We start from the raw sequence: 14120 nt of genomic DNA on the forward strand, positions 1-14120 counted from the left end.
CTTATAAATGATAAAGCATTAATCTAACTATCTATCTAATATAAACACCCTTAGAAATTGGTAAGGAAAAGAATTCCCCAAGAAAGTGGCAAAAGACTTCAACAAGTTAACTACAGAAGAGGAAAGAGAGGTATATTTAATATGTTTCAAGAAAGAGCAAAGTCATTTATTATAGAACAACTTAAAGCAAAGAGAAAGTGAAGGATCTAAAGCTGGAGAATTTAATGTCAGCAAAAGAAGGTTTGAAAATTTTAGAAAGAAGGTTGGCTTAAAAAATTTTCAAGGTAACAGGAGAAGTAGATTTGGCCAACCAAGAGTATAGGCGAAAAGCCTGTATGCCTCTGTGCCCACCATTCTGAGAGTGAGCAGGGACAAAGTCTTTACACAGCCAGGAAGAAACCGAGGCAGAAATCTGTTGAAGCCGTTAAGCCTGAGCACCGAGGAGGTAAAATTCCTGTGGTCAGAAGCTGTCCCCAGAGGCTGAGGCGGGCAAGTATCGCCATGTCTTAGGAATCACCGGGCGGTGTCTAGCAAGATAGTGTTAACTGCCTCCGGATGTGAAGGGCCCAGCGGCCAGGTGAACAATCAACCTTTTCCCCCACAATGGTCTTGTGACATTGGTTTGCGGGGGAGGGGGGGAAATGGCTAACAGCATGTTTTTCCAAGATTACTATTTTTAAATATAATAGAAAGTTTAGAAGAATGGGTATCAGTTGATCAATAGGTTAGCAGACTCCAGGGAAAGGTTAATTTGTTTTTACAATATACCTATGAATTGATTGTGATTATTGATTAACAGTGTGTACGTGCAGAACTAGCTATATAAGCCAGGTAGAATAAAGAAGTTTGCTACTTGCCACCATAAGAGCTTGTAGCCCCCTTTATTCTATACTTATTTCAATAAGCAGGTCTATACTCTGCAACATCGAGCACCAGAAAGAACTTCGTGCAACACAAGAGGCAGTAGACGAATTCCCAGGCACCACTGAGAAAATTATTGAGAAAAAAGGGTTAGATCTGCCTGAGCAAGTTTTTAATGCCAATAAAAGTATGCTATTCTTGGGCGGGGGAGCCACAAAAGGCGCTTATGAGTAAAAAAGGCAAGTGAACACCAGGACTTTAGGCAGGAAAGGGTAGGCTAATTCTACTGTTTTCTACAAATACAACTGGGTTTAGGATCAGGACTGCTCTTATCTATAAAGCAGCTAGACCCCCAGCCTTAAAGGGAAAAGATAAACACCAGCTCCCAGTCTTTTGGCTGTCCAAGAAGGCCTGGACAAGAATCCTTTCTCTGGGATGGTTTCATTGATGCTTTGTCCCTGAAGTCAGGATGAACCATGCCAGTGAGGGACTACCTTTTAAAGTCATTTTGATTTTGGACAATGCCCCTGGCCACCCAGAACGCCAAGAGTTCTACGGCAGAGACACTGTAGAGTGTGTTGGTCTACTTTCCCCAAACACAACATCTCATTCACCCTGTAGCTCAGGGGGTCATAAGGACCTTTATACATGGTGCACTATGGAGAGGATTACCAACGCTATGGAAGAGAACTCTACAGAGAACACCATGAAAGTTTGGAAGGATCATTCCACCCCTGTGAAAGCAAGACCAAGGCTCTTCGTCCTTATCCTACTCACCAGGAAGATGGTGGGGATGAAGCCCTTTACGATAATCCACTTCCAGTTAATGAATCAAGTAATGAATAGTAAATACATTTTCTTTTCCTTATGATTTTCTTTTCTTTTTCATTTTTTTAAAAATTGAGACAGAGTCTCACTATGTCACCCTCAGTAGAGTGCTGTAGCATCACAGCTCACAGCAACCCCCAAGTCTTGGGCTTAAGTGATTTTCTTGCCTCAGCCTCCCAAGTAGCTGGGACTATGGGCGCCCGCCACAACACCCAGCTATTTTTTGGTGGCAGTTGTCATTGTTTAGCAGGCCCAGGCCGGGCTCAAACCCGCCAGCCTTGGTGTATGTGGCTGGCGCCCTACTCACTGAGCTATGATTTTCCTAAAAACCATTTTCTTTTTTCTAGCTTACCTTAGTAAAGAATACAGTATGTAATATATAAAACAGACAAAATATGTGTTATTGTCTGTGTTGGCAGGATTTTCAGTCAATAATAGGCTACTAGTAGTTAAGTTTTGGGGAGTCAAAAGTTATAAATGGATTTTCAACTGCACAGGGGGCTGGTGCCCCTAACTGCTGCATTGTTTGTGTGTCAACTATACTTAGGGACATTCTGAACTGTGTGATGCATTATGAAGCAATGAAAATGTTCATGGACTTTGCCTTGGTAACCTCATGATGGAAATTTTAATTCAACAAAAGAAAAAATATCCACTGTGGTACAAAATACACCACACTCAAACTCAAAAGGAACATGGAAAATTATAGTATATGGAGGACATGGTATAACAAAGTTAATAGTTTGAGCTTTAATTGAAAAATGAGAATTTAAGATTATACGTATGACTGAACTATGGTAAAATAAACATCTGTGTACTAGTATAAAAAATGAGAAATAACAGGCAAAATAAAAAATACAGAATTGGCTATTACCTGTTTGGGTTTTTTTTGGCTATTACCTGTTTTGTAAGGTTTATATTACATGGGTCACCATTAAAGTTTTGAGATAGACTGTGTTACGGTCCATTATTTCACTTCCAAGAAACACTATTAGAGTGCCCTTCCTGATTCACCGATGCAAGTTTCAACTTGCTTGGCTTATCAGTAAGCTGGGAGGCTTCATTTGTTTTCATCCATGTGGATTTTATGTTTTTTGATTTTTGTCTATCTCAAAACTTTCATAATGACCCACGTATGTAGTATTTTTTTGTTTTTAGCTTTTTCATAGTTTAAAAGGAAGAAAGCTCCTCTGCAGACAATGACACACCTATTGAGTCCTGCTGAGTACAGGCATTTATTACCCTACAGTAAATACATGCAAAGGAAAGAGAAGACATGTGCTGAGAACTGAACTCATGGTGAGATATTTCACAATAGTAAGAAAAGAAGTATCTGAATGTCTATTATTAAATGTTTGAACCCGCCACCTCCGGCATATGGGGCCGGTGCCCTACCGCTTTGAGCCACAGGCGCCGCAGTTCTAGGATTCTAATGGTGCTTTACAAGGTGACAATCAAGACACTTAACAGTTCACTCACCAGTTCACAAGACCCCTTCAATCTGACTCCAATCTAATTTACTAGTCTTTTTTTTTTGCAGTTTTTGGCCAGGGCTGGGTTTGAACTCGCCACCTCCGGCATATGGGGCTGAGGCCCTACTCCTTTGAGCCACAGGCACCGCCCCTTACTAGTCTTTTTCTTAACTACTGGTCTTTCAGATTTCATGGTTCCAACTTCACTAGACTACATACCTATTGTGGAACAGATCCCGAATGTCGTTCATTTCTAACTTGGTATACCCTTCTCCCTCATTTCTGCCTGAAAACTAATATTCATTTTCCAAGATTCAAATCAAATGTCTGGAATCTTCCCTTACGTCACCAAGTTGAACTTCTCATTCCCTCTTTTTTGTAATCACAGTGTCGGTAAAGCAGAAATCAAGCATCAAGCTAATAGATGACTATTTTTCCCTATTGTTTTAAAAACTGAACATCTCTACATTATGTGCCAAGTATTAGCCTATTAAATGTTTCCATCGGTACAGAAAAGAGTTTTAAAATTGGACTCCTGAGACTGCTATCCTTAAAAGACCAAGGTTGGCCCTTGCTTGGAGTATGAAAATTTGGATTTGGGGAGGTTCCTCATCAACTGTACCTAAACTGTTGGTATGAACACTATGGTTTATCCTGAATATCTGCTTTCCTTCCGAGAGTCTGGAATTTTGATAACATGTCAGGAAGAGGATGTTATGGGACCAGGTCCCACCATAAACCTTTGCCCTGAGTCTCTTTGGGCTCCCTGGAAGACATTACACAGCTCTTTGCCAGAGGAGGTAGGCAGGTCCTGTGTGAGTCCATTACTGGAGACTCTGAAGCCTGCCCCCACTTTCCACCCAGCTTCACCCCATGCATTTTTCCCTTCGCTGACTTTTTTTTTAAATACTTAATCTGAATCAAGAGACCTTGTATTCTTTCAGTGTAATAAAACATAGCCACCAGTGTGACTATAAGCTGAGTGCTATGAGTCCTCCCAGCAAGTCACTGCAACTGGGGGTGCAGTCATCTCAGTGACTCCCGATGAACCCATGTGCCTAACCTGGTTTGTACAGCCTCCCCAGGGAAGCTGGATATTACTATCCTTACTTTGTGGGTTAGGAAACTGAGGATCATAGGAATTAAGTGACCTGAAAAGGGACACAAATGATAAGGTTACATAAATACAATGTTTTGCTTCTAAGTTTATTGCTTGAAAATTCCCAGGGGGAAGGGAAACTGAAACTTGAATATTGAAGGTTCACAGTAGGTAATAGCTTTCAAGTTAAATCATCTAATAATAGTTTCGGGTTAGTAAAATTTCCTGAGCCTTGGCTTTTCCAATCTTTAAAATTAAAAATACGGCATTAGAGAGTATTGCGGAGTGAGGGCAAGGGGGAGGTAAGCATATACTAATTTATTTATTTATTTATTTGAGACAGGGCCTCAAGATGTCGCCCGGGGTAGAGTGCTGTGACATCACAGCTCACAGCAACCTCCAACTCCTGGGCTCGAGCGATTCTCCTGCCTCTACCTCCCAAGTAGGTGGGACTACAGGCGCCCACCCAACGCCCGGCTATTTTTTGGTTGTAGCCGGCATTGTTGTTTGACGGGCCCGGGCTGGATGTGAACCTGCCAGCTCAGGTGTATGTGGTTGGTGCCTTAGCCACTTGGGCCACAGGTGTCGAGCCAGCATATACTATTAAAGGAGTAAATTCTACACAGATTATTTCTCATCGTGAACCATTTGTATATGCTTCCCTTTTCAGCAGTTCTGTAAGGCCCTCCACATTTCACCCCATGTGGCTTTCTCTTCACTGACTTGACTTTGTTTATTCACTTGACTTGTCTTACCATGCTGTTGGACGTTCTCAATTTGAAGATGTTTATATAGGAAGCCTTAAATACCTTTTAGTAAAATCTTTAAAGCAGAGTCGTAGTTTATTATGATGTCTGAAGAGCTTTGGGTCACTAGGTATTTCAGATAAGAAAACCTGGGCAACTTCCAAAGGCCCCTGTAAAACAAGAAAATAAAATAACAAGTGTGTTTCTATCTTCTCTAAAATCACAGAGATAGCATTTATGATTTTTCTTAGTGCCGAGATACATATATGTCTATGACTATACTAAAACTCATCAGGCTGGGTGTGGTGGCTCACGCCTGTAATCCCAGCACTCTGGGAGGCTGAGGCAGGTGGATTGCCTGACCTCAGGAGTTTAAGACCAGCTGAGAAAGAGTGAGACCCCGGTCTCTACTAAAAAATAGAAAAACTAGGCAGGTGTTATGGCGGGCAGCTACTTGGGAGGCGGAGGCCAAGAGGATCTCTTGAGCCCAAGACTTTGAGGTTGCTGTGAGCTATGATGTGCCACGGTACTCTATCCAGGGTGACTGAGTGAGACTCAGTGAGACTCCGTCTTAAGAACAAACAAACAAAAAACCCACCTCTTCGGGTGGGTTTCAGTTTTTTCCTAATTTCAAATCTATATTCTTATATTCTTGCCAACTACAATTACATGAACTTCCTATTATTACATTTGGGTAAGGCACTTTCTGGTTTTTCTCCTTTAATTTAAAACCTGTTACAGTTAAGCCATATCACAGATATCTTATTTGAAGCCTTTCTGGATTTTCCCCTTGCTGTGGAATGTTCTTAAGATTGGGGCCATGGGCTCGGCACTGTAACACAGTGTTATGGCGCTAGCCATATACACCAAGGGTGACGGGTTCAAACCCAGCCTGCGCCAGCTGAACAACAATGACAACTGCAACAAAAAATAGCCTGGTGTTGTGGCAAGCGCCTGTAGTCCCAGCTACTTGGGAGGCGGAGGCAGGAGAATCGCTTAAGCCCAAGAGTTTAAGGTTGTTGTGAGCTGTGACGCCACAGCACTCTACCAAGGGTGACATAATGAGACTGTGTCTCAAAAAAAAAATAAATAAATAAAGATTGGGGACGTGCCCAAATCATCAACAAGAGAACCTGAATGAATCAACTACAAGGGGATAATGGAGATGGAATCTGACCTGTATATAATAAAGAAATGATACCTTATATTCATATATTATTAAAATTCTCAAAATCAATTATTTAATCCTCACAACTTACTGTGAAGGAGATCTGCAGAGATAACGTTAGGGGGAATTAAGATAGTAGAGGCTGAGGGCCGCGCCTGTGGCTCAAAGGAGTAGGGAGCCGGCCCTACATACCAGAGGTGGTGGGTTCAAACCCAGCCTTGGCCAAAAAAAAAAAAAAACAAAAAACTGCAATAAATAAATAAATAAATAAATAAATAATTAAAAAGATAGTAGAGGTTGAAAACGAGTCCTTCTTTTTTAGATCATACTCTTTCCATGTACATTTTTAAAGAAAAAGCTATTTTAAGAGAGTTAATTCTTCCTTAATAAAATGCATTATGAATATATATGTAGAAAACCATGGGCTGGGGGTTTTGTTTTTTTTTTCTTCAGACAGCCTAGCTCATGGCAACCTCAACTCTTGGGCTCAAGTGATCCTCCTGCCTCAGCCTCCCCAGTAGCTAGGACTATAGGTGCCCACCATAACACCTGGCTAATCTTTCTATTTTTAGTAGAGATGGGGGTCTTGCTATTGTTCAAGCTGGTCTTGAACTCCTGAGCTCAAGGAATCCACCTCCTGCCCACCCTTGGCCTTTTAGAGAGCTGGGGTTACAGGCATGAGCCACTGCACCTGGCCTAAACTTTTGCTTACCAATTTTCTTCCACTTATATTTTCAGGGTCTTTTGCAAACACTTCTAACACATGTACTTTTCACTTGATTTAGCACTTACTTGTGGTCTTTGTAAAATACAATAAGGAAATTATTTCAAATCCTATTTACATCTTACATCACATAGTGCTAGAAGAAACCACGAACCTGATTAACCGTTGTGCCTACAGATCCCTGGAGGACCATTTGAAGCATTTTGGGGTCTGCTGGATCCTGATGTGTTGCAAACGCCAGTTCCTGTGTCTTTTTCTGCATGTCCTCAATTGCAACTTCAATTGGTGTTAAGATGATCTGAGTAAAACATCATCTATCAAGTGAGTGCACTGATTGAAAACTATTTAATAAGCTTTATATATAACCAATTAAAATTAGGAAAAAAGTAGAGATCCATTATAAACTTTTACGTAACAATAAAATCCCAAACTTGGAACCCAAAAAGGAAAAAAACCCAAACCCTTTAACGCAAAATCTGAGAGCAAATTAGGAACTTAGAAATCAAAAATTAACGACTTAAAGATGGGTAAAGCTCTGGTACGCCGTGCTGTGGAGACAGGAGGCATCTCCTGCCACTCTACATTGTCGTTACAGGGTTTGCTTCTGTTTAACTAATTCTATTTCCCAACTTGTGGACCTACCTCCTCTTTGTGAGTGACATTGACCCTTGTTTTAATATAAGGAAAGGCATGAGAAGTGGTCAGAATGGTCTTCCTTTTGAATTGTTCATGAAGTTCCCCGTGGGCACGGCCATCTAACGTGAAGGGGGTACAGTACATGAAACGTCGAAGATTATAGTTTTTGTCAAAATAGGTGATTCTGTCCTTCATCTCGTATGTGTCAAAGTATGGCTCCACATAGGTAATCTGAATGTATGCCTGGGAAGGGAAAGAGTTCGTCATTCCATCACTGTTATTAGTTATTCCTTCTCAAACGAAACTGCAAATGAGGCTCTCAAAGGTACACCTATGTCATTACAGCGTAACCAGCGGTACCTTGTTAGGATCCAGTTTGCATTTGTCTACAGGATTCGAGTCCTTGATTACTTCAACCACATCCTCGCCAAATCTTTCTCCGTAAAATCCCTATAATAAAGAAAAAGGAATCCTTTACATGAAGTTAACAGGATTAGAATGCAGAGAAGGCCGTTTAGATAGACTCCAGAGCAAAATCAGGGAATTTAGTAAATTTTGTACAACTGTGTCATGAATTACAAAATAAGAATTATTTAGGCTTGCAAAAACTATGCTGGCTTATAAATTATCACAGTTTCAGCCTGTATTTATTCGAAATTATTCTCATCTATGCACTGTAACACAACACAGAAGAAAACAGAAACTTTCTCTTGTAAAAACACAATATTCTACAAGAGGTTCTCCAGAGAAATGAAAGATAATAGAAAGCAAAGACGAAAAAAAATTCATTTTCTTTGATGTAAAGGACCTTACTTTTTTTGACTATGATATGGCTTGGTTTCTTACCAGACCACGGGTCAATGAACAAACATTCACTTTTTTGAATTTTAATTCCAGAATTTTTTTTTATACATTCACCTGTTGAAGTTTTGTGTAGGTTTCGATTTTGAAAAGGCAACTTTGGGTCAAGAATATAATGACTGAGATGCTTTTGCCTTTCTGCACAAAAAATTAGTTTTCTTTTTTAATAAAATCATCAACACATAGATTAATGTATACATCAATGCATTTATGGGGTAAACTGTGCTGATTTCATATAGAATTAGGAATACTTACATCACACTGGTAACAAATTTGTTTTAAATTGTTTAAATTTTCAGAAATACAGACTTTTAGAAAAAAGAAAAGAAAAAACACAAAGCAAAAGAAGGTAGTGACTATTTCTTATCACACTGGGTAGCAGCATGGACGGTAGATGGAGCTATTCAAAAACAAAAATCAAATCTGCATCTTCAAAGGAGAAACTCCTACTTATGCTTTTTATGATTAAGAAATATAGTCCCAGCTGCTTGGGAGGCTGAGGCAGGAGAATCGCCTAAGCCCAGGAGTTGGAGGTTGCTGTGGGCTGTGTGTGGCCACGGCACTCTACCCAGGGCCATAAAGTGAGACTCTGTCTCTACAAAAAAAAAAAAAAAAAAGAAATATAGTCTCAGTTAGTATTTCCCAAGACTTAAACTCAGCCTCTTGAAAAATAAAAAGTCACAGTTTCAGCCAATTTATTAAAGTTGAGCCCAGCAGGCTCAGGCCCCATAGCTCAGCAGCTAGGATGCTGCCACATATACTGGGACTGGCGGGGTGGAACTCGGCCCAGGCCTTCCAAAAAGCAGTGAAAACTACAACAACAACAAAATAGCCAGGCAATGTGGCAGCGTAGCCCCAGGTACTTGGGAGGCTGAGGCAAGAGAATCGCATAAGCCCGAGTTGGAGGTTGCTGTGAGCTGTGTCGCCACAGCACTCTACTGAGCGTGACATAGTGAGACTCTGTCTCAACAACAAAAAAAAGTTGAGCCCAGCAAAGTCTACAATAAGGCTGTACCATTCAAGATACTAATAACATTAGCTGAGAAGGAAAACAAGCCTAGTGCTCAAAGAGCCATGTGAACACGTATCATCTGAAGTCTTGTTAAAATGCAGAAACTGACTCAAAACTCTGGGGTGGGGTCTGAGCGCCTGCATTTCAAACACTCTCCCAGGAGAGGAACGCCGTGGACCACACTTTCAGTAAAGAGGAGAGAGAAGGGTTGGAAAGAGTAATTAAAACAGAAAAGACTGGGTAGCCTGAGAAATATAAAAATTGATCATCTGTGATGAAAATGAAAAAATGATAAAGATCAAGAAAATTATTTTCGAGATGTGATTTTAGGCTTTTAAGTTCTAAAGATATCTCACTGGGGTTCAGGTAAGCTAAAAGATATAATGTTTTGGTCAGAAATTTTTTAATTCTAGTTCCCGTATTAGCTGCTTCTTAATCTGTATGTCCTACTTAATTCTGTATGTCTTTTTCTATAAATTGTGGATTAACAGTATGTATTTCTCCATTAATCACAGTAATCTGAGGGACATTTGGGCTTCTAAAATATGTAAGAAAATAGAACCTCAAAAAATAAAGTGAAAAAATACTATTTTACTGTGGCTGTGAAAGATTTAAAGGATTTGAAAGATTATTATTGTAACTATCGAAAATTCCTATATTGAAAGGGAATGGTTTATTGGGCAAGATCGGGCTTATTAAATGATTAGTTCTAGATTTGAAAGTCTAACCATCACAGAGAATACAAATCAAAGATGACATTTTATGAACTACCACAGCATTCACCTCCAATCTGTGAGATATCTCTGCAAGTTTGGTTATTGCAGGCTCCTTGTAAACAAATTCTTGTTCATCCAAATCCCCAAACTTGGTTCCATAAAAACCAACACGAAAATAGGTGCCAAACATCCGCTTACCATCCTAGGTTTAGGAAAATGAAAAAATTTTTAATACAAAATCTCTTTGTTTTTCACATTATGCTTAGATTGCTATAGTATAAAATCTCCAAGGTATTGCAAAAAGTTTCAGTTCAGAATTATTAATATCTTACTGTTTTTAAAGTAAAGGTAAAAACAAAGTTAAATAATCTTTCTTTTCTCATTATTTCTAACAAGTAATATTATGCAATTAAGGCTTTCACCAAGTAGCCAAATTACACATGATACGTATTTTTTTTTGAGTTTGTACCAAGTGACTATATTACATTGGCCTATATTTTTAAGTCTATACAACTGAGATAAACCAACTTGCTTTTCTTATTGCACGAAAAGATGCTTGTACAAAATAAACTGGGTCATAATTGTGCTGCTATTACAGTATACTAGATAAAGTTAAATAAACAACATTAACATTTTAAAATTAGCATTAGCCTTTAAATAACCTGTTTACAAATCCTAAATAAGATCATATAGTTAGGAGTCAAACATGATAGCACCTGGCAGAGAGCAGACACTCAGAAATGTCTGACCCTCCAACCACTAAAGCAAAAAATCGACAATTAGTATCCTTGTGCGAATAAAAATATTTATACATGGAAGAGTAACTAAAATAGGAAGACTAAGGGAAAATATTTATGAATGAAAGGTAATAAGAAAAATCTGCAGATGAGTGGATTATTTGAAAGCCTCCAAACCAGGCGTCCTCAAACTTTTTAAACAGAGGCCAATTCACTGTCCCTCAGACGGTTGGAGGGCCAGACTATAGTTTAAAACAAAAAAGCTATGAACAAATTCCTATGCACACTGCACATATCTTATTTTGAAGTAAAAAACAAAATGGGAACAAATACAATTCACACCACTTCATGAGGCCCGCGGGCTGCAGTTTGAGGACGCCTGCTCCAAACCACCCACTGCATGTATTAACCATATATTCCTGTCAGGTATTCTCAGAACAGGGGAAGGCAAATTCTTTCAATAAAGATAAGTATTTGGAAGCTTTCTATATAATCTTTAGGTCCAAAACTATTTTGGAAGGAATTTGTAGTGGCTCTTATATACAACTACACATAAGTATTTAAATACCTCTGAATTCTCTTTAAGCCTAACCTGCTTTATATTTATTTTTCCTATACTGAAAAAGCAAAAAAGTATATAAAATAAGCTAGAAATGTTACAGATAATTAAGCAAAATTGGAAACTCTGATCCTTAATTTGCCAGTTTTACAATACTAAAAAAAGTACAGTGACTAAAAATATCCCCCCATTTTTGTTCAATAGAAGTAAGGTTTTAAATGAAAATGTCTTTGGAGCTAAAGAAACTTGAAGTTTCTAAATTTGTTTTTTTTTTTTTTTTTTTGAGACAAGAGTCTCAGTCACTCTGGGTAGAGTGCCATAGCATCATAGCTCACAGCAACCTCAGATTCCTGGACTCAAGCAATATTGCCTCAGCCTCCTGAGTAGCTGGGACTATAGGCACCCGCCACAATGCCTGGCTAATTTTTCTATTTTTTAGTGGAGATGGGATCTCTTTCTTGTTTAGGTTGGTCTTGAACTCTTGAGCTCAAGCAATCCAACTGTGTTGGCCACCCAGAGCGCTAGGATTACAGGCGTGAGCCACCACCATATCTGGCCTAAAATTTCTAATTTAAAAACATTTTTCACAGTATTTGAAAATTTAACAGACATAAAAATTAACAGATTACTATAGCAAATGAATCTCTCTAGATGAAATAAGTGAATTCAATCAAAATTTTGATGAAAACCATTAGTTGTAATGGTGGTTTTAATCAAAACAATATAATGGAACAATATAATGATATATAACAAGAGTAAATTTTGACACAGGGAAGGAAGGCACTGCCTGGAAAACGTAAAAGACCCTAAATAAATTACTTTAAAATTTGTGATTGCTATTTTTCATAATGACATATAGTATGCACATTTCTACTTTTTAAAACCACAAACATTAAAATACTGTTATTTTGGCTGTACTCTCAGAGTATAATACTATAAAACAATATTCCCATTCTTCAAGATTGTGGCTCTTTAAATATTTGAAGACAGCAATTAGGACTTGTTTCCCTTAGCTAAACATTCCAATTCTCAATGAACCTTCATATGACAGGAATTACTGCCCTGTTTGCATTTTATTAGTTTTTCAATGCCATCTTTTTTTTGAGATAGTTTCTCTCTGTTACTGTAGCTACAGTGCCACGGTGTCAGCCTAGCTCATGGCAACCTAAAACTCCTGGGCTTAAGTGATCCTCCTGCCTCAGCCTGCTGAGAAGCTGGGACTACAGGTGCCTGCCACAATGCCCAGCTAATTTTTCTATTTTTATTTTATTTTTTAAACTTTATTCAAATTAACATGAGAGCAAAATATTTTGGTTACATTGTTCTTACTTCCAGGGTAAAGTTCCATTTGTAGAAGAGCCCCTCACCCAGGGGGCATGTTATACACCCTCACAATGTGCCATGATGTTCTTCCCCCACCCCCAAACTGGACTATATCAGTGTTCTATTATGAACACGTGCTTGTTTACACATGGATTTCATATTAGTATGGAGTACACTGGATATTTATTTTCCATTCTTGCAATACTTTACTAAGAAGAATGTATTTCATCTCCATCCAGGTAAATGTAAAAGATGTAAAGTCTCCATCTTTTTTAAGGGCTGAATAATATTCCATGGTACACATGTTCCACGTTTGTTAATCCATTCATAGGTTGATGGGCACTTAGTTTGCTTCCACAACTTGGCATTTATGAATTGAGCTACAGTGAACACTGTAGTGCAAATGTCTTTGTGGTAAAATGATTTTTGTTCTTCAGGGTAGATACCTAGTAATGGGATTGCAGGGTCAAAAGGAAGGTCGACTTTTAGATTTTTGAGGATTCTCCATACCTCCTTCCAAAAGGGCTGTATTAGTTTACAATCCCACCAGCAGAGTAGAAGTGTTCCCTTCTCTCCACATCCACACCAGCATCTGGTGTTTTGTGACTTTGTGATGTGGGCTAAACTTGCTGGGGTTAGGTGATAGCTTAGAGTAGTTTTAATTTGCATTTCTCTCATGATTAAGGATGATGAGCATTTTTTCATGTGTTTGTTGGCCATTCATCTGTCATCCTTGGAGAAGTTTCTGTTCAAATCACTTGCCCACTTATAGAGAGGGTTGTTTGCACTTTTCTTATTGTTTAATTTGAGTTCTCTGTAGATTCTAGTTACCAGGCCTTTGTCAGATTCATAACATGCAAAACTCTTCTCCCATTCTGAGGGCTGTCAGTTTGCTCTGTTTATGATACCCTTAGCTGTGCAAAAGCTTTTTAGCTTGCTCAAGTCCCAGTTACTTATTTTTGGTGTTGCTGCAATTGTTAGGAGGGTCTTCCACATAAAGTTCTTTCCCAGGCCAATATTTTCAAGTGTTTTCTCCACACTCTCTTCTAGAATTTTTACTGTTTTGTGTCTTAAATTTAAATCTTTTATCCAACGAGAATCAATTTTTGTCAATTGTGAGAGGTGCGGGTCCAGTTTCAGTCTTCTGCATGTGGATAACCAGTTCTCCAAAACCATTTGGTTAAATATTCTTTTCCCCAGTGCATGTTTTTCTAAGGCTTATCAAAGATTAAATGACAACATGTGGCTGGGTTCATCTGTAGATTCTTTATCCTATTCCATAGATCTACATCTCTATTTCAGTGCCAGGACCATGTTGTTTTGATCACTATCACCTTGTAATATAACCTGAAGTTTGGCAATGTGATGCCACCAGATT

General features: G+C 38.8%; 1 protein-coding gene across 9 annotated transcripts in view; it reads right to left on the minus strand.

Moving 5' to 3' along the window:
• Positions 1 to 14120, minus strand: part of DOCK7 (dedicator of cytokinesis 7) — a 243075-nt gene that overhangs the window by 6248 nt on the left and 222707 nt on the right. For 6 of the 9 annotated variants that reach the window (XM_053575171.1, XM_053575175.1, XM_053575173.1 and 3 more), the window contains 5 exons: positions 10191 to 10316; positions 7895 to 7984; positions 7541 to 7777; positions 7053 to 7196; positions 5070 to 5176 (listed from right to left, as the gene is read on the minus strand). In XM_053575171.1, coding sequence (XP_053431146.1) covers positions 5070 to 5176; positions 7053 to 7196; positions 7541 to 7777; positions 7895 to 7984; positions 10191 to 10316 — 704 coding nt within the window. Of the gene's footprint in view, positions 1 to 5069; positions 5177 to 7052; positions 7197 to 7540; positions 7778 to 7894; positions 7985 to 10190; positions 10326 to 14120 lie in introns of all 9 variants that reach the window. The other 3 variants (XM_053575169.1, XM_053575176.1, XM_053575174.1) reach the window with 1 other exon arrangement.

Source organism: Nycticebus coucang, chromosome 22 (genome assembly GCF_027406575.1).
Source record: "Nycticebus coucang isolate mNycCou1 chromosome 22, mNycCou1.pri, whole genome shotgun sequence".
Taxonomy (NCBI): Eukaryota; Metazoa; Chordata; class Mammalia; order Primates; family Lorisidae; genus Nycticebus; species Nycticebus coucang.